This window comes from Chelonoidis abingdonii, chromosome 10 (genome assembly GCF_003597395.2).
Source record: "Chelonoidis abingdonii isolate Lonesome George chromosome 10, CheloAbing_2.0, whole genome shotgun sequence".
NCBI classification, from domain to species: domain Eukaryota; kingdom Metazoa; phylum Chordata; order Testudines; family Testudinidae; genus Chelonoidis; species Chelonoidis abingdonii.
This window is the reverse complement of record NC_133778.1, coordinates 3,353,693-3,381,180: the sequence shown is the minus strand read 5'-3', so window position 1 is coordinate 3,381,180 and position 27,488 is coordinate 3,353,693. Positions and strand designations below refer to the sequence as shown.

The 27,488-nt window shown below is 46.0% G+C and overlaps 1 protein-coding gene across 1 annotated transcript; it reads left to right on the top strand.

Annotated features, from left to right (window-relative positions):
* The first annotated feature begins 641 nt into the window (after positions 1–641).
* On the top strand, positions 642–27,488 carry SPP2 (secreted phosphoprotein 2). Its single transcript, XM_032771510.2, has 7 exons — positions 642–693; positions 783–907; positions 4,570–4,692; positions 8,104–8,214; positions 13,558–13,612; positions 14,566–14,673; positions 27,412–27,488. The coding sequence occupies exons 1-6, from the start codon at positions 642–644 to the stop codon at positions 14,661–14,663; spliced, it is 564 nt and encodes a 187-aa protein (XP_032627401.2). The 3' UTR covers positions 14,664–14,673; positions 27,412–27,488.

The window sequence follows — 27,488 nt, the reverse complement described above, 5'->3', positions numbered from 1 at the left end:
CTTGGTTCTAAACTTGGTAAAAGTTAGAGCAGCCTAGGGGCTTCTTTAGTCTGCACCAGCTGGCAGTGGTTTTTGGCAGGATTGTCTACCAGCTGACAATAGCCAGAGGGCATCAGTGCCCTGGCCATGCCCCTGCCACCAGCAGCACATCCCTTACACCTGGGCGAGGTTCAGGGGTGGCTTAAGAATTGGCCAGATCAGCTTTACCTGGACAAAAAACTTCCCATTCCAGGGGAATTCTCTGCTGCCCAAATGGGACCAGAATGTGGACCCTTTTTCTCTGGAGTAGTGCAAAGGGGCTGGATTAGGTCTGATCCAGTGGCTTTAAACTGAAGAGCAAAGGCTAGAAGCTAGTGGAGCTAGTTAGGAGCTGTATTTCTCATGCTCCCTGACATCTCTGATTTGGTCGTAGACTTGTGGAGAAGTATTGCAGTACCCCTTTGATGATGAAATCCCACAAGCAGTAGAAAGCCTAACAAATATTTGCCATTAGATCAATCCTTTCTGTTTAAAGTGCAATGTTTGTAGCTAAGCTCTGACATCAGAAGGTCAGACGGAGTATCAAGGTTGCATTATATAAAGGCAGAGAAATATATGCTGGAAAGCTGAGATGGAAAGTTAAGTTTTCCAGAAGAGAAACCATGAAGACCTTATTCATTTTTGCCATTGTGATGAGTGTTTGGGCTTGTTCTGGTAAGTTCCTCTAAACAGGAAGAGCATCCATTCTTCCTGGATGAATAACCAATGCTTGTGTTAATCGGCCTGTGATATGTTGGTGTCAGGGTTGCCGGTGTATGACTATGAACCATCCATTGCGGAAGCAGCTCTGCGTGCCTCCATTGGAAGAGTGAATTCTAGATCACAATGGCCAGCCCTGTTTGGCGTCGTCAGGAGCTATGTTAGAGGGGTGAGTGTGGAGCTGGTCAAAAGAATGTCACTGAAACATGTTTGTGGTGGGGAAAAACTAGGAAACATCAACCAATTTTCTTTTGGTTTGGAATGTGCTAATTTTCTTCAAAAAAAAAAGTGATTTTTTTTCTTGGGCATTCAGTCAGGGTTTTCAAAAACTAAAATCATGGTTTTTGGAAAACCAAAATATGTCAGTTTTCAGCTTTTCATTTGCCATAAAAAACATGGTTTTGAGGGGTTTTTGTTTGTTTTTTTGAGGGACACTTCAAGGAAAAACAACATTTTCAAAATCTTCCACAGAAAAATAATTAGCATTTTCAGTTAGCTCTAGAAAAGTGCTCTCCAGTTTTGGGTGCATTGTAATGTGGCTCAGTTGAATGTTTCTTGGCCAGCGTTTATAATATTTACTAGATGCACTTGTCCTTATCACTTACGTTCACCATTCACGCAGTCTAAACATATTCAATCTGTATGTAGTATCATGGCAGCAATTCTACTGGTCATGTGTAGCTGGCACTAGCTGCCTTCAGTATCTACAGCTTCCTCAGAAAATTGCTTTAACAGGCTCAAGTTTCTTATGCTCAATTGTTATTCCACAATGGACTTTCTGAAAAGCAAGAACCCAAATGTGACTGTCACCCTCCACCCCGCACCAGTGACATATGCTGTAACTACTGCATTTCAATATAAAATTAAGAGGTTTGCATTCCCAGACAAACCCAAAGCCCCACTGTTCCTAAACTTTGAACTTGGAATGTACCTAGTGCTGCGTGATGAGTGGTCCAATAGTTCCTGCTGTAATAAATCTAGCTAGGAAATATTGCAGGTATCAAGGTTGGAAAATAAGGTGCTGAAAGTGAAAGGGAGATTCACTGGGTCTGAAAAGCCAATAGGAATGGGAAGAAGAGGAGAGAATACCTTAGTACATATAACTGCAAATGAACCTACCAATCTTTAAAGTTTGTCATGTTTCCTGCTGGACAGTACTACTCAGCACCTGTTCTGGTAATCGTATTATTATTGAACGCCTATATTGTGAGTAGTGTCAAGAGGCAACAACCAGATTTGGCCCCAAGGTGCTAGGCACTATACAGACACTCTTTTTAAGGGTCTCACTTTGGAAAGTGATTGTTACACAGCTTCTGTGACATTTATACGCTAAAATAATGAGATGACAGACTTATAACCTAGCTGGGCATGAATAAACCATGGGGTGAAAGGTAAGTTGCAATCGCAGGAATAATGACTGAAAGAGGAAACCCAGGAAAGATTTCCTTTTAGCTCAATAGGGAGCTTTTTTCCTAACGCAATCATCCTTGGGGTTTTTTGGTGTAACAGATGTCCTAGTATAATTCCTCAATCTGAACCTTAGAGTTCACATATGAGGTACTAGCAGTGGTAAACGTCTGTCCCAAATCTGGACTTTAGCGTCCAAAATCTGGGTGCTTACCTGAAACTCCCCCAAGCTCACTACCAGCTTGGATTTTACTTCTCTGCCACCAGATAAGATTTAGGCTCTTATCAGCCTGGGTTCCACATATTACTAGGGGGACCCCCTCTGTGGCCTCCCCAACTTCCTTTGGGAAGACCCCCACGACTCAGAAATCTGAGTCTACGTCGAAGGGAAAATCCCCCCTCCCTATCCTCTCTCTGGGGTCCTGCTTCTGAGCCACTTGAGGGATTTGATGCAATCTCCTTTAACATCACAGATACCAAGAAACCTTGTCCTCCTTTCTCTCCAAAGAGACAGTTTCAAACACAGGGAAACTAAAGTGATTTCTTTCTCTCTTTCCTGTAGCCTGTTCCCGCCCTGGGACGATAGGAAAATGACCCACAGCCTGGGCTTTTCCCTTCCCCCCCCCTTAGCCTGTCACCGATGTAACAGAGCTCTTGGCACAAAAATTCTTTCCCCTTTCCTCACTAGGAAAGCAAACTTCCACAAATTTTAAAAAAGAAACTTTATATAAAAGAAAGAAAATACAGAAACAATAATACTGCATTAAAAGATCAATACAAGGCTCTTGCTATAAGGAAAGTGAATAACCAGTTTGATTTAAAAATAGCCAATTCAATCAATCCAGCAATCAACACCCAGTAAATACACACAAAGCCAATAACAGCCTATTACTTTGTTTTCTTTTGTACTTACAGACTTTTAGTAGAATATTTGAGATAAGATGGAGTTAGAACAAAGTTGTTTACCCACAGCTGAGGAAACAACAAAAGACCCTGAGTACACAAATTCCCGCCCCTGACTTTTAAAAAAATCCAGTTCTCTGATGGTCCTCTGGTCAGGGGTTTAGTTCCCCTTTGTTCACCCTTTACAGGTAAAAAGAAATTAACCCTTACCTATCTACTTATGAACAACAGATTCCTCATAAATAAGGTTAGTTAACAATGTAGATACAGGTTAACCGGCACTGTCTGTGATTCTCCACCCTTGACAGTTCATTGGTTGGAACTGTTTACAACACATAAGGCCAGAACTGCAATTCAACAGTAGCTTGCTGTTGGCTGAAAGGTGCTGATGCGTGTGTGTGTGTGTGTGTGTGTGTGTGTGTGTGTGTGTTGTGTGTGTGTGTGTGTGTGTGTGTTGTGTGTGTGTGTGTGTGTGTGTGTGTGTGTGTGTGTGTGTGTGTGTGTGTGTGTGTGTGTGTGTGTGATGCATAACCAATCTGCCTCTCTCATTAGGGAGACAATGTGAGTTTCCAGTGTTAGCCCTTAGAGCAGGAGTGCCCAACCTGAGCCGGAGAAGGAGCCAGAATTTACCAATGTACATTGCCAAAAAGAGCCACAGTAATACGTCAGCAGCCTCCCGTCAGCTTCCCCCTCCCAGTACCTCCTACCCACTGGCAGCCCTGCCAATCAGCGCCTCCCCTTCCTTCCCCACACCCCCAGATCAGCTGTTTTGTGGTGTGCGGGAGGCTCTGGAGAGGAGGGGGAGGAGCAAGGGCATGGCAGGCTCAGGGGAGGTGGTGGGAAGGGGTGGAATGGGGGCAGGGCCTGGGGCAGAGCCAGGGGTTGAGTAGTGAGCACCCCCCCACACATTGGAAAGTTGGCACCTGTAGCTCCAGCCCCAGAGTCAGTGCCTATACAAGGAGCCACATATTAACTTCTGAAGAGCCACATGTGGCTCCGGAGCCACAAGGTGGCCACCCCAGCCTTAGAGCTCCAAGGTTCCTTTTGGATGGCAAAGCAGCCACACAGGAGAGCTGATGCCCAGACTCTTTCAAAGCCCATATACTCCCAGAAGAAGATCGGTGATCTACTGGGGTGCACCAGGTGTAAAATTCCAGGACTCCGGCAGAAAGGGAACTGTTTAATTAAGCAGTTTACACTGGCAAGAGATCATAGAGAGTCACTCATGGCAGGTGCTGCTTGAGGCCATCATGCTTTACCTGAGGCTTCTGCAGGAGGAGTTGCTAGTGTGAAGCTTTTACCAAGGAAATAAGATATGGTGTAACTGGTTTATTTACAAAATGTCCACAAGAAAATACCATGACCGAGTCCCTGGTGTTCTGCTCCCAATGGGCTACTGACTCTCAAGGCCCTGATTTCTGCCACGGTTTGGGAACGAGGCAATGGTACTGTATACTTTACACTGAGAAAAAACCCTCAAGCAGCGATCACACATGCTATTGGCCTTTCCTTCTTATACAGGTTGACCTGTTGGATAACAATGACTACAGTATAGTGCTGGACTTCATTGTTCGAGAAACCACCTGCACTAAAGATTCAGAGAAGGATCCGTCCTTGTGTGACTTCAGAGTGGGACGCTATGTGGTAAGCATGCCGGGTCTCCTAGCATGGAGAACACCTCTGTGTGATTGAATGTGGCCTGGGAATCTGTCTGCTTTTGTGCTGATTATTCAAGGCCTTTGCTAAGCAAATACTTGGCTTGAAGCATTAAATAAATGACATTTGAGGACTGGCCACAATACATAACCTGCTCTAGACTCCTCCCTGCTCAACATGCACAGGGTGGGAGAAAGAAGGGGATTCCAGGCCACATTAGAAAGGACCAGACCAAGCCCATCTTCATTATTTTACTTTGCCTCACTTAACAACACAGGTGTAGTTAAGATGTTTTTTTCACAGCAAAAAATACCCAACTGAAAAATTGCTCCTGCATCTTCCTCTCCACAATGAGCATATGCATAAATTCCCAGGCCAGAAGGGACCATTGTAATCACTGAGAATGACTCCTTGTGAGTGGAACCCAGGCCAGAAAACTTCCCTGAATTAATTCCTGTTTTAACTAGAGCAGATCTTTTAGAAAAGCAGCCAAGCTTGATTTAAAAATTGCCTGTGATGGAGAATCTAGCACAACCCTTCGTAAATTGTTCCGATGGTTAATTCTCCTCACTGTTGAGAGACGCCTCTTTTTTCTTGTCTGAATTGATGTAGTTTCAACTTCCAGGCATTGGATGTTGTTGTATCTTTTGTCAACTAGACTGAGGAGCCCTCTGTTATCAAATGTCCATTACCTGTGTAAGTACTTCAATGCTGACCAAGTCATCCCTTAACCTTCTGATTGAGCTCCTTGAGTTTTCCAGTCCTTTAATCATTCTCATGGCTCTTTTCTGAATCCTCAACAATTCCCGAAGGATTTTGAGAAATTAGAGATGACAGAACTGGACACAGGATTCCAGTAGCAGTCATACCAGTGGCAAATATAGAGAGAATATAACTTCTCTACTCCTACTCAAGATTCCCCTGTTTATACATCCCAAGGATCACATCAACCCTTTGGGCCATGCTATCACTCTGGAAGCTCAAGTTCAGCTGACTGTCCACCATGATGTCCAAGTCCGCCCTGCTTCCCAGGGTAGTCCCCCATGTAGCTGGTCTGCTACCTGGATGAGCATAACATGAAAACCAAGCTGTTTGAGGATATTTAGGATTCAGTAAAAACCAATGCTTATCTGATAGTCACTCAACCAGCTAGCCCCAGGATGGGAGGAAGGAAATGTGGCTTAAAGAAACCTCTGTACATAGTCTCCCGCTCCTGAGCTGTGCTATATGGTGACCTGTTCCCTGGCATAGAGCAGAGCAGCCCGTAGGACTTCCTGAGTCCTCTATCAGGCAACGCTTGTTAACAGGCCAACTGAAGTCCATCACTGGGCCACACTCAAGTCCATTGGCAACTAGTCAGTGGATTTTATCATTTAGGGGAGTCCCTATCCAGTGGCTGAATTTGTTGCATGTGCGTATTGCACGTATTACTATGTCTGTGATTAGTATCAGAGGGGTAGCCGTGTTAGTCTGGATCTGTAAAAGCAGCAGAGAATCCTGTGGCACCTTTTAGACTAACAGACGTTTTGGAGCATGAGCTTTCGTGGGTGAATACCCACTTCGTCAGATGTCTGTGATTGTGTCCTTATATCTGTGATTGTGTCCTTATTCAGCTCAGTCAGGTGAAGTACAGGATAGTTCCCCCAAGTGAGGGAACAGGAATTTTGAACTGTCTTCTCTGCTTTGTGTTGCTTACAGGCTATCCTAATAAATGTGCAAAAGTATGAAAGTACAATATCAAAATATCACCAGAGGGAGCTAAGGGCAATCCTGCAGTACCCCATCACCTAAAATAGGTGTTGTGCTTCAGTCTGTGTGAAACTACTGCTTAATCATTAAAGCCTCCAGTCTGGTGATTAAAGAAGTAATTTAAAAAAAAAAAAAGGGACTATCACCGGCTCAGCACCGTATGGCTCCCCATCTGCAATCTCAGGGCTTGGCTACATTTGAGAGTTACAGCGCTGGTAGTGGCTTTACAGCGCTGTAACTTACTCCCCGTCCACACTGGCAAGGCACATACAGCGCTGTATCTCCCTGGCTACAGCGCTGCATGTACTCCACCTTGATGAGAGGAATAAAGAGAACAGCGCTGCTCTTGCAGCGCTGGGGTGCCAGTGTAAACAGTGATTAATCTTACTACGCTGTAACTGACCTCCGGAACCTTCCCATAATGCTTTTTAAGTAAAGATAACACTCTTTGTTTTGTTGTGATGCCTCTGTTTGTTTTGTTGTGAACTCCGGGCTCCGGGAGCTGCTTATCTAAAAAACAAACACAGCTACTGTTTGCTCGAGCAGAGGGGGATGAATGTCCACAGCTAATGTTTGCTTGAGGAGAGAAGCAGCCCGGAGGGGGGATGGGGAGGTCCGTTTTGGAGCAGCTGCTTATCTGGTCTGAAGGCTGTTTGCATTTAGTGAATGAGAGAGTGGTGGGGGAAGGGGTTGAAACTTTTAAGATGATTGAAGGTTGGTGCTGTGTATCTTCAAGTCCTTAGAACTTGCAAGGCAGGGAGCTGACACAGTGTCAGCTCCAAAAATCCACTCTCTCTGTCTCCCCCACGCTGCCTGTCACACTCCACCCCACCCCCATCTTTTGAATGCTGGGATAGCTGCCCATAATGCACCACTCCCAAAACTGCTGCAACTGCTGCAAATGTGGCCACACTGCAGCACTGGTAGCTGTCAGTGTGGCCACACTGCAACGCTTTCCCTACACAGCTGTACAAAGACAGCTTTAAGTGCAGCACTGCACACCTGCAAATGTAGCCAAACCCTCAGAGAACCAAAGGGATGAAAAGTGCCTCTGAAATGTAAATGGTCATAGAATTTAAAGTCAGAAGGGCCTACCAGATCATCAAGTCTGACCACCTGTATGACTGGTCATAAACACCACCGAGCCAAACAACCAGAATTAGACCAAAACACTATAGCTTTCAGAAGACTAAATTATTGGGTGGATCAGAAGGGACTGATGTTCTCCCTGTCCTGGAGGAGTTCCTTCTGTGGGGCTGAGGAACACTGGGGAAGCAAGGTGTGAGGCACCTCACCTTAGCACTGTTCATGCTGCACCTATTCGTGGTTGGGCAGAGGGCAACAGTCTCCAGGGTGTGGGGATGATGTCTTTCAGGAGCACGAAAGCCAGATATGCCCAGTTCAAAAATGGAAAGACTCCAGAGACTGGTGACTACACTGAACTGCCACAAATAAGTTTTGCTGGAACACCAGAACCAAAGGCTAATCCATGGTTGTGAACAATGTGCTCTCTCAGGTCCCTGCCTTTGGTAGCTGGCTATCAAAAGGCTGCATGACTTTTGATTGAAACTCGTTCTCCAGACAGTTCCAGGAGGCTTATGCCATAGTCTCCATAGCTGTATGGGTGAACTCTATTTTGATCTATTACAGCAAACGGCCTTCTGCAGAAGTACAGTGCGGGTCTCTGAAGAGGAGATACAGAACTTGGCAGTTTACTGCAGCCAGGATGGGTCCAGCTCAGAATCCTCAAGCAGCGAGGAGGTAAGCAATCGGAAAATTTGCTTTTGCCATGCAGCTTCGTCTTAAGGAATATTCCGCCTCTGATGCACATGGGCTCGGCTTCCACTACCCTGACTAGGAGTTGCATATGCATATCTGAAGACACCCTGCCTTCATAGATCGTTCCACTGAAGCACTGAATGATAGAGACCAACATGGTGATCGCTTTAGGGGGGAAAACAGCCCTTCAGCACACTGCCAGCAAAGAACAAATACTGCCTCTCCCAACGGCTCTGTTGCCCTCTCCAGATCTGGAACTTGGCTATTTTGTCTCATGCATCACCCCAGATCAACTGGGATCTTTGGTTTTCCCTGATGGATGCCTTGAGAAAACTTGAGTTGCAGACGTTGACACTAATTCTACATTGTCTTGCATAGTGTTTGTAGGCATGAACATAGAGATGCAGATATGCAGCTCTAATAGTCAGAAACAAATACAATTTATTCACCTACACTTCTGTTTTGCTGATCAAGTCATCAGTAGTCCAAGCACTTCATGTTATAACTAAAGCACCTTCACTCTGGAAACTGTTCCACATCCTTCTTTGGGTTTGATCTGCCTCACTCGATTCCCAGACTTGAGTAAAAAATTGGATCAAAATCACTGCGCTCCACCTGGCTGTTTCAAAACCATGCAAATGTGCACATTTTCAAAGACTTTGATGCAAAACCAGGTTCTTTTGGGTGCCAGTTTTCCCACTGTTGGACAAACATGTTCCTGTATTTCCAGATTGTAACAAAGCAAGAAAGCAGCTGAGTTCTGTTTGGTGTCAGAGAATTACAGGAATGTCTGGGGGGAAGAGCCCTATCTAGTCCATCCCTAAAGTTTTCCTAAAATCTAATCGAAATCTTCCTTGCTGCAGATTAAACTCATTATATCTTGTCCTACCTTCAGTGAAGACAGAAAGCAATTGGTCATCGTCTTCTTTATAACAGCCCTTAACACATTTGAAGGCTGTCATCAGGTCCTCTCCCCTCTCCTCCACCCCAGTCTCTCTTGCTCAGTACTAGACATGATCAGGTTTTTTAAACCTTTCCTCATAGGTAGGCTTGGAAGGATTAGATTTTTGTTGGTAAATGTCAATTTCATTGGCTACACACAAACTGACAAAAAACATTTCCATCAATAATAATCAAAATGTACAGATAGGCAAAGTAAAAAAAAAATGCTGCTTCAGAATTTCTTAGTTGTGTATTTTGACATGTGAGATTGGCGATTTGTGTTTAAACTATGACAAAGCTTTAACTTTTTATATCTGTCTACTATCTTTAACCAGGCATTGTCTGATTCCCCCATAATTTCCTGCAACTGTGAACATTTAAATAAATAAAAATACAAAAAATGCTTAAAAATAAACATTGAGATTATCCATAGGTTTTTTTAATTTCGAACTCAGCCAAGCCTACTCATAGGTCAGGGTTTCCAAACCTCTTATCACTTCGGTTGTTCTTCTCTGGACTCTCTCCAGTTTGTCCACATCTTTTCTAAAGTGTGGTGCCCAAAACTGGACACAATACTCCAGTCGAGGCCTCACCAGCGCTGAGCAGAGCAGTGGTTATCTCCTGTGTCTTACAGCACTCCTGTTAATACACCCTAGAATATTAGCTTTTTCTGAGACTGCATCATACTGACTCATATGCAATTTGTGACCCACTATAACCCCCAGATCATTTTCAATAGTACTACCACCTACCCAGTCATTCCCCATTTTGTAGTTGTACATTTGATTCCCCCACCCCAAACTGTAGTACTTTGCACTAGTCTTTATTGAATTTCATCCTGTTGATTTCAGATCGATTCCCCAATTTGTCTAGGCTGTTTTGAATTCTAATCTTGTACTCCAGTGTGCTCACAGCCCCTTATAGGCTGGTGTCCCCCACAAATTTTATAAGATGCTCTCCACTCCATTATCCTAGTCTTTAACAAAAATATTGAACAGTACTAGACCTGGACGGACCCCTGCAAGACTCCACTAGAGGCATCCTCCCAGTTTGACAGTGAACCATAGATAACTACTCTTTCAGTACTGTTCTTCAACCAGTTGTGCCACCCACCTGGCAGCCATTTCATCTAGGCCACACTATCCCTGCTTGTTTATGAGACTGTCATGGGGGACTTTGTCAAAAGCCTTATTAAAATCAATATATATCCTGTCTACTGCTTCCCGGCCATCCACTAGGCCAAAGGAAATTAGGTTGGCATGATTTGTTCTTGACAAATTCATGCTGGCTATTCTTTATTACTCTATCAGCCTCTCGGTGCTTACAAATTGATTGTTAAATTAATATTTGTTCAAGTAACCTTGCAGGTATCATAGTTAGGCTGATCAGATCATATTTATCCCCCCTTTTAAAGATAGATACTATGTTTGCTCTTCTCCAGTTCTCTGGGATCTCATCCATCCTTTTTGAATTCACGAAGACAATCGCCAATGGTTCTGATTGCATCAGCTAGTTCCAGAAGTACCTTACAGTGGGTTGTGTCAGGCCCTGCCGACTGGAAAACATCTAACTTGCCTATATATTCTTTAATCTGTTCTTTCCTTATCCTGGCTTGTGTTCCTTCCATCTTGTTTAGTTGTTAAGCTTCTGGTCACAATTAAGTCTTTTTAGTGAAGACTGAAGCAACATAGGCATGAAACACCTAAGGCCTCTTGATGTCCTCTATTATTAGCTATCCTTGCCCACTTAGTAGCAGAGCTACGTTCACCTTTGTCTTTCTCTTGTTCCTGTGTATTTACAGAACCTTTTCTTAGGACTGGTCTACGTGAGGAAATTAGGTTGGTATAACTACGTGGCTCAGGAATGTGAAAAATCCACACTCCTTAGTGATGCAGTTAAACCGATCTAAACCCAGTGTAGACAGAGCTAGGCTGATGGGAGAATTCCTAGCTATGCTGCTGAAGCACTTTAAGTACAGACAAGCCCTTATTGTGTTTTATGTCCCTTTCTGGGTATAACTCATTCTGTACCTTGCTTTTCTGTTTTTGTTACATTTGGTGTACGAACATTTTGCATCATTTTGTTTCTTGTTAATTGTCATGGTGTTTAAAGTTGTGCCCAATAATTATATTCAGAAATGAAGTTTGCATTTCAGGCAAAAGTTTATAGTGCCAGAGGATGGGGATATCTTGTGCCTGTAGCGAGATGGTCTGGTTCCCCGCCACCCCGGAGAGGGACGAGCCCCTCCGGACGCCAAAGTGGGCGGTGCCAGTGTAGCTTGCTCCTGCCCCCCAGAGGTCAGGGCGCAGGACAGGAAGTACAAAAACCCAACCCCAGAGCTCACTAGAGGCCCAGCCACCGGAGAAGCCAGACGCTTGTGGCCTAGCTCCCAGTGGGGCGACTCCTGCATCTTGCGACTGACCTGAGGACTGGCCAGACCAGCCGAGGCCGGTTGCTGACCAGGCTCTGGAGAGCTAAGCCTGCCTGTGGCAAGCTACCCCGAGGAGCTGCCAAGCCTACTACTCGCCAGGTACTCTGAAGAGCCCAAGGTGCTCGATTCCTTGGAGGACACTGTCCAGACGCAAGTACCTCTAGAGGGGGAGGTCGGAAGTAGCCCGGGGGGCAGCCAACCCCAGTCTGGCTTCAGCACATCCAGGGCCAATGTCAGTGTGTTGTGGTCAGGTTCCCCACTGACGCAGCAGTGGGTCGTCTGCTGCTGCTAGGGCCCTGGTTTGGGACGCAGTGGAGTGGGTGGGCCTGCATCCTCCCTGCCACCCAACGTGCGGGTGTCAGTCTCCCCATCTCCAAGGTCCTTCGGATCCAGGGCCTGGGCCTCCTGAACTCATTTGTTTGCTCAGCCCCTGCATAAGGGCCAGAGCCAGAGACTCTCGACTGCGCTGCCCTGAACTAGGTCTGCGCTGCCCTGGGTCTGCGGAATCGAGCTGTTTGTTGGTCTCTACTGTTGCCATGCCATGAAACCCCATGGCCAGGCTAGTTCCCCCAAAATAACCCGACGGACGTAGCGAGGCGGTCAGGTTCCTTGCTGCCCCAGACAGGGCCAAACCTCTCTACAGTTCCATTGGTTAAATGTTAGAGTGCAATGAATAACTTGGAGCAAATAAGATTCAAACGTCAGCATCTTTAATTTGTCAGAATAGCTTGTGACGTTCTTGTGTTCAGTCCCTATTCCAAACTGTTCGGACAATACGTTCTAGGAATTCACAATCTGTAGCATGGAAGCAGTGCAATTTGAGTGTTTAAAATTCAAGCTATGTGGTAAATTTGGAACATTGGTTCTGTTCCCTGACTAACATGACTCCTACAGTAGGGTTTCAGTGTAAATACTCACTTTTTGGAGTAGAATCCTTTTGGTGAATACTCTTCAACAGTCATTTAAAATTGTCATTTGCAGCCATTGTTCCTGTCAAGAAACACAGTTGCTATAGTATTCATGGAGCATAAAAAGCCAAAGGGAAGTGATACCAGAGAAAAAGGTGATACCGGAGAAAAAGGGAAATAAGTTTCTTTCTGCAAAAGGTGCCTTGCAAATCTGCCTTTGGAGGTTATGGTTTAAATCAGGAGTTCCCAGCCCGGCATGTTGTGAATAGGTGTTGGGAGTGGGATGAGGGGGCACCTTCATCCTGTCCTTCCCGGTCACACTATCTTAGACAAACCAGGGTGAGGCAGTCTTGTCATGGATTGACTGAAGGGCCAGCCTGGGCCCCAGTGAAGTCAGTTAGAACCACAGAGCACCTGTCTCTGTAGCAACAGGAGAGGGGAGAATTCCTGCTTGCTTACGGGTGGCGTTGGTTGGAAGTGTTGCACAGCATCAGAGAAGCTGGCTTGGAATGGAGAATTTCTCTGGCCATATGTTTGTTACCATAAATGGCCTGGGGATCAGTCGTCTTCCAACAAAATTCCCAGTGACTTCAGGGGGGCAAGATCAGGCTTATGGCCATGTGATGCTACTGGCAGGCAGGAAGAGAGTGACTGGTATAAACTGTTAAGGTTTTTAGGAAACCCCAAAGGCTCCAAGCCAAGGTCCCTAATCTCATTGGTTTCAGAGGCTCCAATTAACAACGGGATACCTTTGAAAAACTCCTCTTGATTTGCCCGGGGGGTTGAGGGGAGCTTCTATTTTCAGGGTCCCATTTTAAAGGTGATTTCCCTGCATGCCAGCCAGGGCTACCAAGCCAGTTTCCCCTTGGACTGGCTGTCCCTTTTTCAGTACTCATATTTCCTTAGGCTGGTTCAGTGATGTTTTTCCCAAATGGAGTTATTTTAAATGAGATAAAATCATAGCAAATCCAAAAGGCTGCCTTTGACTGCTGCTTCCTTTGACAGCTCAGGATATATGCCTTTTAAAGATGTCTTGCCTTTTAGATGATGTTCATGGAAATGATGGCCCCAAACAGAAGGGGTGACAGTCGCAACGAAGGTAAGTAATCTGGGTGATTGACTCTTCGTCACTCAGAGGTTTGATGCTTATCGTTGGCAGCCTAAAAGACAAGATTTCTCTTACCCCCTTAACTACCATATAACCACCCTAACCCAGGCGTAGGTGCTTTGAATTCTTGAGGCAATGAGGCTAGGGTGAATGCTCTGATTGGAGTGGGGTAAAAAATACCCTGACTTACTGATCCAAGGTGGGAATGAGATAGGGAAGCATAACTTGAGGGAGTGGCCAATTTGGAATGATAGCGATGCAACCAAGTGCAGGACCAGACTGTCGCTAGCTTTCACAAGGATGGGAGGGCATGTCATTCCGAGAGTGAGGAGAGAGGAGCAATCTCAGGCAGTGGTGAGACTGGCCCACCAGCACAATCTCTTTCCAAGCTTCCCTGGGCAAGTGTTCCTTTACCCTGGAACTGAGCAAGGAATTGATATTTTTTTTTGGTTCAATGGCTGAACTGGGGGTAAAAAAGCTTACTTTCAAAAGCTGAATTTTTTTCAGGGTTTTCTTGACAAAATAAAAACAACTGAAAACTTCCTTCAGGTAGAATAAAATACTTTGAATGTTGATTCAACTCGACAATTCTGGAATAGAATGTCGATTTAACCTTTTCAAAATTGGTTTTGGGTTGAAACTATTTGCCAAAATTGAACTGAATTCACTAATAGCATTTTTTGGATGAATTTATTCTTTGTCCAAAACACTTTATACCTGCTAGGCCAATATTTAATAGCATGGTGTATAGATCTCCCATATTTACCTCAAGTCTGTACATCATGATGTTCACCCCATCAAAAGCCGGTATGTGCTTTTTCTGTATGGGGTTGGACCCTGACTGTCCTAACCCTTACTCCGATACTTTGGGGGGGATGTCCTGCTCAAACTGTACATGAGAATACTGAAGGGACCCACTAACATTTCATGTCCTTTTCCTAAAGCTCAACTTGCTCCTGAGGCCTTCTCTGCAGGGAGAAGACGCCAGAGCTATAAAGCTCAGCATCGATCCAGTAAAGCCAACTCCTACACATTGAAATAACCCCACTCAGGTAAATACACTTGCTTGAATGTGCCTTCTATCAAGGTATGTCCTGGGACTTCAGAGGCTGATTGCTTAGAATAAATGACCTCCTGCGAATATAGGAATCCATAAACTGTGACTTGGCTACTAGTGTGCTGGAAGCCAGCCTGTCCTGGGAATTTAGGGTATGTCTACACAACAAGCAGTAGACCGCGGCAATGAGTCTCAGAGCCTGAGTCTACAGTCTCGAGCTGACAATAGCTGTGTAGATGATTGGGCTCTGGCTCTGAAGCCCGCTCTGGGATCTGAGCTCCTGCCTGAGCTTGAACATCTGCAGCTATTTTTAGCAGTACAGTGCGAGCCCCAGTCTGGACCCAGGCGCCCAGACTTGCTGCTGCTTGTACAGACTTTACTGGTGGGAATGCCAATGAGACAAGCAAGAAAGGAAACAGCACTATTGCTGTGTTACTCAGGTAAAAAGAAATACTCGCAGTTCTACAACGCAACGGCCAAATTAAGGGAACACCTTCACATGATGTGCTGTCTAATCCAGGGTGGAAATGAGCTAATAACTAATGAACACTAGACTGAAGTGTCACAGCAAGCAAAGAAACTATATGAAAAGATGGAGTTTGTCTGCAGCCCATCCAGTCTGCTCTCTCATCCAAATGTAATGGTTTGGCTGTCTCTTTAATTGCCCCCTCTCTCATCCCCCCACATTTTCTGTGGACCTGGCAGGCATTCAGGACTGAATAGCTCCATGGACAGGTAGTGACTGGAGGTTACTGCCATCAGATAGCTTTTGGGGAGACTGTGTCATGTTTATGGGTTTAATCCCCTTCCACGTCCCCAAAACCAACTCCACAAATAAATCCTTGACTCAGTAGGCTAGAATGAACTCTGGTGCTCACAGTCCTGCACTCTCCCATCTCTACCACTTTTCTCAACCTGTCTTGGTTGATACAGGGGAAATTTCTGTCAGCAATATAGCACATCATGTATAGTTAGGGCCTTTTTAATTGACTTTGGCTCTGGATCATGCCCTTGTTGAGGAGTCTCATGTGAGGGCACATCTTAAATGCTATCTCTGTCTTGGTGAGTTGTGATTGTGTTCCTGCTGTGTAGCCATGTTTGATTCAAATACACACATAGGTACAACTTGGCAGCCATTCAGACTGTTCTAGGAAGAAAGCCTAACGTAAAGCTTAATCTAGAGCTGTGGGGTGGTCTTGTGGCTGAAGCACTGGACTGGGAATCATAGAAGATTAGGGTTGGAAGAGACCTCATGAGGTCATCTAGTCCAACCTGTGCTCAAAGTAGGACCAACTCCAACTAAATCAGGGGTTCTCAAACTGGGGGTCGGAACCCCTCAGGGGGTCATGAGGTTCTTACATGGGAGGTCACAAGCTGTCAGCCTCCACCCCAAACCCCGCTTTGAATCCAGCATTTCTAATGGCGTTAAATATATATAAAAAAAGTGTTTTTAATATATATGGGGAGTTACGCTCAGAGGCTTGCTGTGTGAAAGGGGTCACCAGTACAAAAGTTTGAGAACCACTGAACTAAATCATCCCAGCCAAGTCTTTGTCAAGCCAGGCCTTAACCTCTAAGGATGGAGATTCCACCACCTCCCTAGGTAACCCAACCAGTGCTTCACCACCCTCCTAGTGAAATAGGACTAAGTGTGTACTCACCCACGAAAGCTCATGCTCCAATACGTCAGTTAGTCTGTAAGGTACCACAGGACTCTTTGCTGCTTCTACCAAAATAGTTTTTCCTAATATCCATCCTAGACCTCCCCCACTGCAATTTGAGACCATTATTCCTTCTTCTGTCATCTACCATCAGTGAGAACAGCCTAGCTCCATCCTCTTTGGAACCCCCCTTCAGTTAGTTGAAGGCTGCTATCAAATCCCCACTCACTCTTTTCTTTTGCAGACTAAATAACCCCAGTTCCCTCAGCCTTTCCTCATAAGTCATGTGCCCCAGCTCCCTAATTATTTTCGTTGCCCTCTGCTGGTCTCTCTCCAATTTTCCACATCCTTTCTGTAGTGAGGGGCCCAAAACTGGACACAATACTCCAGAAGTGGTCTCACCAGTGCTGAATAGAGGGGAATAATCACTTCCCTCGATTTGCCGGAAATGCGTCTACTAATGCAGCCCAACATGCCGTTAGCCTTCTTGGCAACAAGGGCACACTGCTGACTCATATCCAACTTCTCGTTCACTGTAATCGCCGGGTTCTTTTCTGCAGAACTGTCGCTTAGCCAGTCGGTCCCCAGCCTGTAGCAATGCATGGGATTCTTCCGTCTTAAGTGCAGGATTCTGCACTTATCCTTGTTGAAGCTCATAAGATTTCTTTTGGCCCAATCCTCCAATATGTCTACATCACTCTGGACTCTATCCCTACCCTCCAGCATATCTACCTCTCCCCTCATCTTAGTGTTATCCACGAACTTGCTGAGGGTGCAAGCCATCCCATCATCCAGATCATTAAAGAAGATGTTGAACAAAGCCAGCCTGAAAACCAACCCCTAGAATCACAGAATCATAGAATATCACGGTTGGAAGGGACCTCAGGAGGTCATCTAGTCCAACCTCCTGCTCAAAACAGGACCAATTCCCAACTAAATCATCACAGCCAGGTCTTTGTCAAGCCTGACCTTAAAAACCTCTAAAGAAGGAGATTCCACCACCTCCCTAGGTAACCCTTTCCAGTGCTTCACCACTCTCTGAGTGAAAATGTTTTTCCTAATATCCAACCTAAATCTCCCCCACTGCAACTTGAGACCATTAGTCCTTATTCTGTCATCAGGTACCACTGAGAATAGTCTAGATCAATCCTCTTTGGAACCCCCTTTCAGGTAGTTGAAAGCAGCTATCAAATCCTCCCTCATTCTTCTCTTCTGCAGACTAAACAATCCCAGTTCCCTCAGCCTCTCCTCATAAGTCAGTGGTCCGCCTCCTAATCATTTTTGTTGCCTCTGCTAGTACTCTTTCCATATTTTACATACATCCTCCTTGTAGTGTGGGCCCAAAACTGGACACGAGTACTCCCAGATGAGGCCTCACCAGGTTTGAATAGAGGGGAATGATCACGTCCCTCGTTCTGCTGGGCATATCCCTACTTATACCGCCCAAAATGCTGTTAGCCTTCTTGGCAACAAGGCACACTGTTTGATCATATACACTTCTTGTCCACTGTAACACCTAGTCCTTTTCTTCAGAACTGCTGTCCTGGCCATTCGGTCCCTAGTCTGTAACAGTGAATGGGATTCTCCATCCTAAGTGGCAGGATCTGACTTGTCGCTTTTAACCTCATCAGGTTTTTTGGCCCATTAACACAACAACTGTCTACGAGATAACTACTTTATCCTATCCCTACCCTCCAGCATATCTACCACTCCTCCTGGGGCACTCCGCTTGATACTGGCTGGGAACTAGACATTGAGATATTGATCACTGCCTGTGAGCCTGACAATCTTGCCAGCTTTCTATCCACCATACAGTCCATTCATCCAGCCCATACTTCTTTAACTTGCTGGCAAAAATACTATGGGAGAGGTATCAAAAGCTTTGCTAAAGTCAAGGAATATCATGTCCACCACTTTCCCCTCATCCACAGAGCCAGTTATTTCATCATAAAAGGCAGTCAGGTTAGTCAGGCATGAATTGTCCCTGGTGAATCCATGTGACTGTGCCTGATGACCTTCCTCTCCTCCAAGTGCTTAAAAGTGGATTCCTTGAGGCTGACCGGTCTGTAGTTCCCTGGGTTCTCCTTCTTCCATTTTTTAAAGACTGGCCCTATATTTGCCTTTTTCCAATAGTCTAGTACCTCCCTCGATAGCCACGAGTTTTCAAAGATAATGGCCAATGGCTCTGCAAACACATCGGTCAAGTCCCTTAGCGTCCTTTGATGCATTGCATTCAGCCCCATGGTCTTGTATGTGTCCAGCTTTTCTAAATAGTCCTTAATCTGTTCTTTCACCATTGAGGGCTGCTCACTTCCTCCCAGTACTGTGCTGCCCAGTGTAACAGTCTGGGACCTGATCTTGTCTGTGAAGAGCGAGGCATTGAGGACTTCAGCTTTTTCCACATCATCTGTCACTAGGTTGCCTTCCTCATTCAGTAAGGGTCCCACACTTCCCCTGGCCACCTTCTTGTTGCTAACATACCTATAGAAACCCTTCTTGTTACCCTTCACATCCCTTGCTAGCTGCAACTCCAATTGTGCTTTGGCCTTCCTGATTACACCCCCGCATGCTTGAGCAATACGTTTATACTCCTCCCTAGTCATCTGTCCAAGTTTCCACTTCTTGTAAGCTTCCTTTTGTGTTTAAGCTCACTGAAGATTTCTCTGTTAAGCCAAGCTGGTCGCCGACCATATTTGCTGTTCTTTCTGCACATCAGGATGGTTTGTTCCTGCACCCTCAATAAGGATTCTTTAAAATACAGCCAGGGTTCCTGGACTCCTTTTCTCCTCATATTAGCTTTCCAGGGGATCCTGCCCATCAGTTCCCTGAGGGAGTGAAAGTCTGCTTTTCTGATGTCCAGGGTCCGTATTCTGCTGCTCTCCTTTCTTACTTTTGTCCAGATCCTGAACTCAACCATCTCATGGTCACTGCTTTCCAGGTTGCCACCCAATTCTACTTTCCCTACCAATTCTTCTCTGTTTGTGAGCAGCAGGCCAAGAGGAGCACGGCCCCTACTTGGTTCCTCCAGCACTTGCACCAGGAAGTTGTCCCTAACACGCTCCAAAAACTTCCAGGATGTCTGTGCACTGCAGTATTGATTGAAATGCTCCATCAGAACCAGGGGCTGTGATCTGGAAACTTCTGTTAGTTGTCCAAAGAAAGCCTCGTCTACCTCATCCTCCTGTTCTTGTGGTCTATGACACCCACCACGACATCACCCTTGTTGCTCTTGCCTCTAAACTTAACCCAAAGACTCTCAACAGGCTTTTCTCCAGTTTCATACTGGAGCTCTGAGCAATCATACTGCTCTCTTACATACAGTGCAACTCCTCCACCTTTCCTCCCCTGCCTGTCCTTCCTGAGCAGTTTATACCCATCCATGACAGTGCTCCAGTCATGTGAGTTACCCCACCTAGTCTCTGTTATTTCAATCACATCATAGTTCCTTGACTGTGCCAGGACTTTCAATTCTTCCTGCTTGTTTCTCAGGCTTCTTGTGTTTGTGTACAGGCACTTGAGATAACTAGCCAATTGCCCTACTTTCTCAGTATGAATCAGGTGGCCTTCCCTGTTGCACCCTCCTCCTGGTGTTTCCTCCCAGTATCCCACTTCCCCACTTACCTCAGGGCTTAGGTCACTGTCCCCCAGTCAGGGGCGGCTCTAGGTATTTTGCATCCCCAAGCACGGCAGGCAGGCTGCCTTTGGTGGCTTGCCCGCGGGAGGTCCCCGGTCCTGCGGATTCGGTGGCAGCCTGCAGGAGGTCCACCGAAGCTGCGGGACCAGCAGACCCGCCGCAGGCATGCCACTGAAGGCAACCTGCCTGCCGCCCGTACAACGACCAGCAGAGTGCCCCCCATGGCTTGCCGCCCCAGGCACGCGCTTGGCGTGCTGGTGCCTGGAGCCGCCCCTGCCCCCAGTGAACCTAGTTTAAGGCCCTCCTCACTAGGTTATCAAGCCTGCCTCCGAAGATGCTGTTCCCTCTCTTCCAAGCATTTCTCCTTCCTGGAACAACATCCCATAGTCCAAGAATCCAAAGCCCTCTCTCTGAAACCATGCATTTACCTCCACAATTCAATGGTCCCTACCTTGGCCTTTTTCTGCAACAGGGAGGATGGATGAGAACATGACTTGTGCCTCAAACTTCTTTATCCTTCTTCCCAGAGCCATGTAGTCTGCAGTGACCCGTACAAGGTCATTCTTGGCAGTATCATTGGTGCCCATGTGGAGAAGTAGGAAGGGGTAGCGGTCTGAGAGCTTGATCAGTCTCTGCATATACTCCATCACATTGTGAACTCTAACTCCAGGCAAGCAGCACACTTCTTGAGTTTCCCGGTCTGGACAGCAGATGGATGACTCCGTCCCCCTTAGGAGGGAGTCCCCGAGCACCTTCATCCATCTCCTCTTCTTGGGAGTGGTGGTCGTGGAACCCCCATCTCTAGGACAATGCATAGCATGCCTTCTGGCTGATGGGGTCTCCTTCTGATCCCTTCCCTCAGATGACTTTTCCAAACCATTCTCCACCATAGTATCTCTGCAGAGAGCCTGAAATCAGTTTCTTACATCTATCTGCATTGGGGGTACATGGGTTCTCTTCTTTCTTCTTCTGGAAGTCACATAATGCCAATTTTCTTCCCCATTCTGCACTGCCCTCTCTGATTCTTCAGCATGCTGTGCCTGAAGTACCAAATGCTGACTTGCATCAGAGAAAATGAAGATTTTCTGGATAGAACACAGGATTGATACTTGGGTCTCTAGTCCTTTAACCATATTGAGACCAGGTTGCACTTACAGACAAAGTTGCTTCTATCCTTCGGGAGAAAGACAAGCATGGCACATCCTGTGCAGGTCACAACAGCTCACTCTTCATATTGTCTTCCTTCTAAGAGCCTCTTCACATGTTGTATTTACTGCTCACAGAAGCCTAAAAGGCAAAAACTGTATGGGAACTCCCCCCAGCTGAACTCCCTCTGTTGGCTTCTCCTCTGTTGGCTACTCACTCGGTTCGCAACTGGCTGCTTTTTTATAAGGCTGCTTGTTCAAAGCAGTTGCGCCAGTTCAAAGCCTTCCCTCCAGTCAACAACTCAAGGCCCACCTGGAACAAAGCACTCCCAGTTCACACTTTTCAAACAACCTCTCACCCAGTCAAATGGCCCCTGCAACTAGCTCCAGTCAAACAAATGGTCACAGCAGACACACACTCAGATATTGACCCCACCAGCTCCCAACACAGCCCCCCTAATGCAGCACTCGCCGTAGCTCCTCTCGGATTGTTCCCAGACAAACTCCCTATGTTGGCTTCTCCTCTGTTCGCAGCTCCATCACTGACCTGCTCTGTGACCTTGGGCACATCCACTTCCTGTGTCTGTCATGTCTATTTAGAGTCTAAGGTCTCTGGAGCAGCCTCTTTCAATCCTGCCTTAAGGCCCTACTGTCATACAAACCATTACCTCTGTATTACAGTATTGAAGAGAACAAAGAAGCAGTGTAACTGCAGCAGCTGTTCATTACACCTCCACCTGCAGTCTAGCTGCAAGAGTAACAGTATTTTAGGCCTGGTCTACACTACGCGTTTAAATCGATTTAAAGAGCGTTAAATCGATTTAACGCTGTACCCGTCCACACTACAACGCCCTTTATATCGACATAAAGGGCTCTTTAAATCGATTTATGTACTCCACCCCGACGAGAGGAGTAGCGCTAAATTCGATATTAACATATTGGATTACGGTTAGTGTGGACGGAAATCGAACGTTATTGGCCTCCGGGCGGTATCCCACAGTGCACCACTGACCGCTCTGGACAGCAATCTGAACTCGGATGCAGCGGGCAGGTAAACAGGAAAAGCCCCGCGAACTTTTGAATTACATTTCCTGTTTGCCCAGCGTGGAGCTCTGATCAGCACGGGTGGCGATGCAGTCTCAAATCCAAAAAGAGCTCCAGCATGGACCGTACGGGAGATACTAGATCTGATCGCTGTATGGGGAGACAAATCTGTTGTATCAGAGCTCCGTTACAGAACACGAAATGCCAAAGCGTTTGAAAAAAAATCTCCAGGATACACAGCGCTGCGTGACAAGCGTAACGGGAAGCCAGAGACTCAAATGGACGCTCATGGATGGAGGGGGTACTGAGGACTCCAGCTATCCCACAGTCCACAGCAGTCTCTGAAAAGTATTTGCATTCTTGGCTGAGCTCCCAATGTCTGTAGGTTCAAACACAGTGTCTGGCGTGGTTCAGGAATAGCTCCTCAGTTTCTTTCCCCCCCCACCACCACGTGAAAGAAAAGGGAAAGAAATCATTTCTTGACTTCTTTCAATGTCACCCTATGTGTACTGAATGCTGCTGGTAGACGCGATGCTGCAGCAGTGAAGAGCAGTATCCGCTCCTCTCCCCTCCCCGGTGGTAGACGGTGCAATATGACTGATATCCGTCGTCGCCATCAGCCCGTGAGTGCTCCTGGCTGGCCTCAGGAAGGCTGGCCGGGGGCCTGGGTAAAAATGGGAATGACTCCCAGTTACTCCCAGTAGATGGTACAGAACGGCTGGTAACGTCTTCATCATAGCAACTGGGGGCTGAGCTTCATCAGCCCCTCCCTTTCCTGTGTAAAGAAAAGATTCTGTACTGCCTGGACTGTCATAGCAGCGGGCTGGGCTGCCTCCCCCGCATTTTGTCTGGACTGTCATAGCCCCGGGAGCTGCCTCCCCCTCATTTTATCTCACTAAACAAGTCTCTGTTTCTTATTCCTGCATTCTTTATAACTTCATGACACAAATGGGGGGGGACACTGCCACGGTAGCCCAGGAAGGTTGGGGGAGGAGGGAAGCAACGGGTGGGGTTGTTGCAGGGGCACCCCCTGTGAATACTGACACGGAGCAGCTGTGCTCTGATACACTGGTCCTCTAATACACTTGCCCCTTATTCTAGGCAGGACTGACTCTATTTTTAGAAACCATAAGGGAGGGATTGACTCAGTCCCAAGTGAGTCAATCCCAATTTTGCTTTTGCGTTGCGCCCCGGCCGATTTCAGCCAGGGGCACTCATGATAGCAGCGGACAGTACAGAGGGGGAGAGATAACCGTCATCTCATTGCCAGTTTCTCCGGCAGTAGACGGTACAGAACGACGGTAACCATCTCTGCTATCATGCAAAAGCAAGTGAATGCTGCTGTGTAGCGCTGGAGTATCGCCTCTCTGTCCGCGGCATCCAGTACACATACGGTGCCGGAAAAAAAAAAAGCTGAACGGGCTCCATGGTTGCCGTGCTATGGCGTCTGCCAGGGCAATCCAGGGAAACGGACCATGGACGCACAACGCCGAATTACTGTGCCTAGTGTGGCCGCATGAAATCGAATTTATAATATCAGTTTTATAAAACCGATTTTAGCTAATTTGATATTATCCCGTAGTGTAGATGTGGCCTTAGAGTCTAATTAATGCAAATAACAGTGAAGGCGCAAGCAATTCGTTGGCTTCAGTAAGTCTTGCATTGCACAAACTGCCTTTGCTAACCTACTTCTGAGAGGCTGCGTGGGAGTCGTTCTAATTGCTGCTGCTATTTCACCCACCATATCATGCGACAGAGAAGTTAATCTAAAGGAAAGTGACTTTAAATGAGATGAATGTGCACACCATGGAGATAGCTGGTTAGCATTTTAAACACTTTCAAAGTCCGCTGCTGTTCTTTAAGCAGAAGAATCTTTCTGCAAGATAGAAGATGGCCTGTGTGCAGTTCCTATGAACCATGTAACCACAGCATGATTGGCACTGTTGCTGACACCCCGGGCAGAAAGAGCTAGGATACCAGGCCATATGTGAGAAGACTGATCTAACTTTTCTGGTTTGGAAAAATGATAGTTTTAGACAAAGATTAATGTCAGTGAGTCACTGACAAACCCCAAGCAGCTGTTGGATCCTGAACCAGATTCTTGTTTAAAATTACACGGACAGGGAGACTTACTTTTTCCTTCAAACAAGAGGTCAGAATTAAAAAGAGAAAACCCAGTACTCTGCTAGATCAGGGCTTGTTTTATTTCATCATGCTATTTAAAAAATAATGCTTTTCCTAAATCTGTGCTCTTTTCAAGTCACAAGTCATGTCAAACTGACACACCGTTTTAATTAGTGCTTTTCCTTGTTACATAATCTTTGACCTTTCTAATTTCTTCCGACTTTCATGGTCAGGCTGCAGCGTCGTTCTAGCATGCAGTTTATTTCCTTCTAGCTGGCTTTTTTCCCATTACAAGGCTCAAGATGACAAAACTAAAGCTAAATCAAGAGTAAATAAAAGGTCTCATTTCCCTTAATGTTCTAAAACAAAGATTAAGATAAATCCAACTGGCTGTGGTTGGACTTTGAATTTATTCCAATGAGCTCAATGGAGTGGCACCAAGGATAAATCTAACACCTTCATCTATAGACTTATGGCAGGGGGTGTGTGTTAATTTGTATCAGTTGTATTTAAAAACTTCTTTTGCTCAGATCTTGCATTAGAAATACTGGGGTTTCTTTGGTTTTGCTGGTGGACTAGGGAAATGACCTCAAAAGGGTCAAGAGACTGTAAGAAGCATGATTGGCAGGGGGATGGGGTGTGTCAGACTGCCAAAAAATCTGTGTGCATTTTTAATAGCTCTCTAAGCCAGCTTCTGCTCAAACTTGGGAGGGAGGGATGGATTCTCTTTGAATGAATTCACATCCCTTCTCCTTTTAATCTAAAGAGTGCAACGTCTCCCAAACCAGTTCTTTAGTCCCCCAAGAAGTCATCTGGATAAAACAGTAATATCACCAATATTTTGTGTTCCCTAAGGTATAAAGCATACACTCCCCACCCCACCCCCCACAGTAAAACCAACCGCAGCTAAAAACAAGCAAGCAGGAAAACATCCTTTTAAAGGAAAATAAAGCAAATGGAGGGGAACGTATGACTCTTAAAATCTCCCCTGCTTTCTTTCTTAGGATCAGCTGAAAATGTTAAGCTGCTAATGGTAAATATGGACCAGAGACCCCTCACCGAGGGCTAGGCTTTGGATGTTCCAAAGGTCAGAGATGTGTGGATTGGGAGTTTTAGGAGGAGATTGTCAAAGCCACAAAGGGCTGTGGAGTGCCTGCTTCCCCTTTGTGCCTCTGGAAATCTCTCTTTGCTGGAGTCAGCTAAGAAATCTGCAGCTGGGCTTGTTTCCTGAACCCCTCTCATGTCCAGGGTTGGGTGTGTGTCCCTGAAGTTTAAGGTAAAACAAACAAAGCAACAAGCCCCTGATTCTTCAAGTAACCTGTAGGTCATCACTGTTACTAATGTGTTTTCTCTGGGTTAATCACACCAATGCAGACTCTCCTTAAATCAGATCGGGTCCAAAGCAAAGTAATGGGGAGTCTGAAACATAGGCAAGGCCAGATCTTCAGCTGGGATAAATTGCCATTGACTGCAATGAAGCTGGGCATCTGACTCACATTATAGTAGGAGGTAATTGAGAAGGGATCGAACAGAGTGGATAAGAGAGTGTGCCAGCATAGAATAGGGGATTTTCCAGCAGTGAAAGAGCCAGCCTAGCCAATCATGGACTTAGTCTTATGCGTGTTCCTAATAGGAATCCTGGATGAAAAATACAGAGAGGATCTGAGAGCTGCCCTGGTCCTTCTAGGCAAAGGATAGTCCCAGTGCAGGATGTGTCATGTTTCCAGGGTGTGGGAGGAAAAGACGATATCCCTGGTGTGCTCATTAAGACACCACCTCTTTAGGCACAGCGTTGCATTCTCCATAACTCAGTGCATAGCCCTGGGTTATCATTCACTTCCCCCCATCGGCAGGAGGTTTGTCTCTGTTCGGTGGGAAAAAAAATCCCTGCACGCAGGGAGCTGCTGCATAATTGATGAGCTCGGAGTGAGTGTTCATCCTGGCACAGAGCCAGAGCCAGGGCCCTTTATTTCACCATTATGCAACTTGGGTGAGGTGGCAGGCAGCGGCCAAGATCCTGTTTCCCTGCAGCGGTTGTCCCTTCCCCTGCAAAATCTGCTCTTGCTACCTCTGCGCTCTGTATCCGATACCCCCGGCCTGCTTATAAACCAGAATGCCACAGGCTGCTTTCTGCAGGACAACAAAGCCCAGGTGACCTGGCAAATTGGAAGAGTGGCTACAATAGTCCACCCCAGCTGTTCTGAAGACTTGTCACTTTCACTGCCATTCTGAAGTGGAGGAAACTGTCCATATGACTTTCCAGAGTGTGACCGTCCCTTTCGGACCCGCTGTCTATAGGTCTTTGCTCTTGTTGTTTTCTAGGAATTGCTACTGCTCCCTGGAGACTCAGAACTAGGTTCAAAGCCTATTGAAGCCAATGGCAAAGTTCCTGTAGGAGAACACTTCAACCTCCTTGGCCACACTATAGCAGACCTTAAGGTGGCCATCCTGCAGCAAAAAAACTTCAGGACCAGACTTCAAAGAGAAACTGCTGAGCTTCATTTCATCTGCAAATTTGACACCATCAGCTCAGGATTAAACAAAGACTGTGAATGGCTTGCCAACTACAAAACCAGTTTCTCCTCCCTTGGTTTTTACATCTCAACTGCTAGAACAGGGCCTCATCCTCCTTGATTGAACTAACCTCATTATCTCTAGCTTGCTTGCTCCTCCTTTTAGACTGTCGATTGTAGTGCTAATTTTAATTCTCTAAAGCTGTTTTAGGTAACTTTATACATTTTGTATTGTGATCTCTTCGGTTTTGCCTGGGTTAGCCAAACATGGTCTTGCTATTTGCAAAAGTTTGAGGGACTCCTTTGTAGGCATATGAGAGAAACAAGGTGAGTGAGGTGATATCTTTTATTGGGGAGAGGGACCTTGTAGGACTGGCATTTCAGCATACCTTTGTGAGCAATTGCCATGGAATATTATAGACCCTCTTTACTGAACACCGGGAATGTGAGATGGTGCTGCAGTGTATGAGCCGATGTTGATGCTAAAGGAAATAATTTGTAGCTGGTATGAATACAGGTTTATACACGGTCTCCTTCCTTAAGCTATGTGTGATTAGGTTTTGTTAACACTGAATGCTTTAACTATGATTTCTTTTTTTTTCTTTTTTAAAGTAAATTGAAGATCCAACAGGACCAGAAGCCAAAGAATCAGCAAATGAAGGAGGAACTTGACAGCAATTGACTTTATT

Coding starts and splice junctions, on each gene's coding strand:
- SPP2 (XM_032771510.2), top strand. CDS start 642: ATGAAGACCTTATTCATTTTTGCCATTGTGATGAGTGTTTGGGCTTGT. Junction 908..4,569: donor TCAGGAGCTATGTTAGAGGG/GTGAGTGTGGAG, acceptor CTTCTTATACAG/GTTGACCTGTTGGATAACAA. Junction 4,693..8,103: donor TCAGAGTGGGACGCTATGTG/GTAAGCATGCCG, acceptor GATCTATTACAG/CAAACGGCCTTCTGCAGAAG.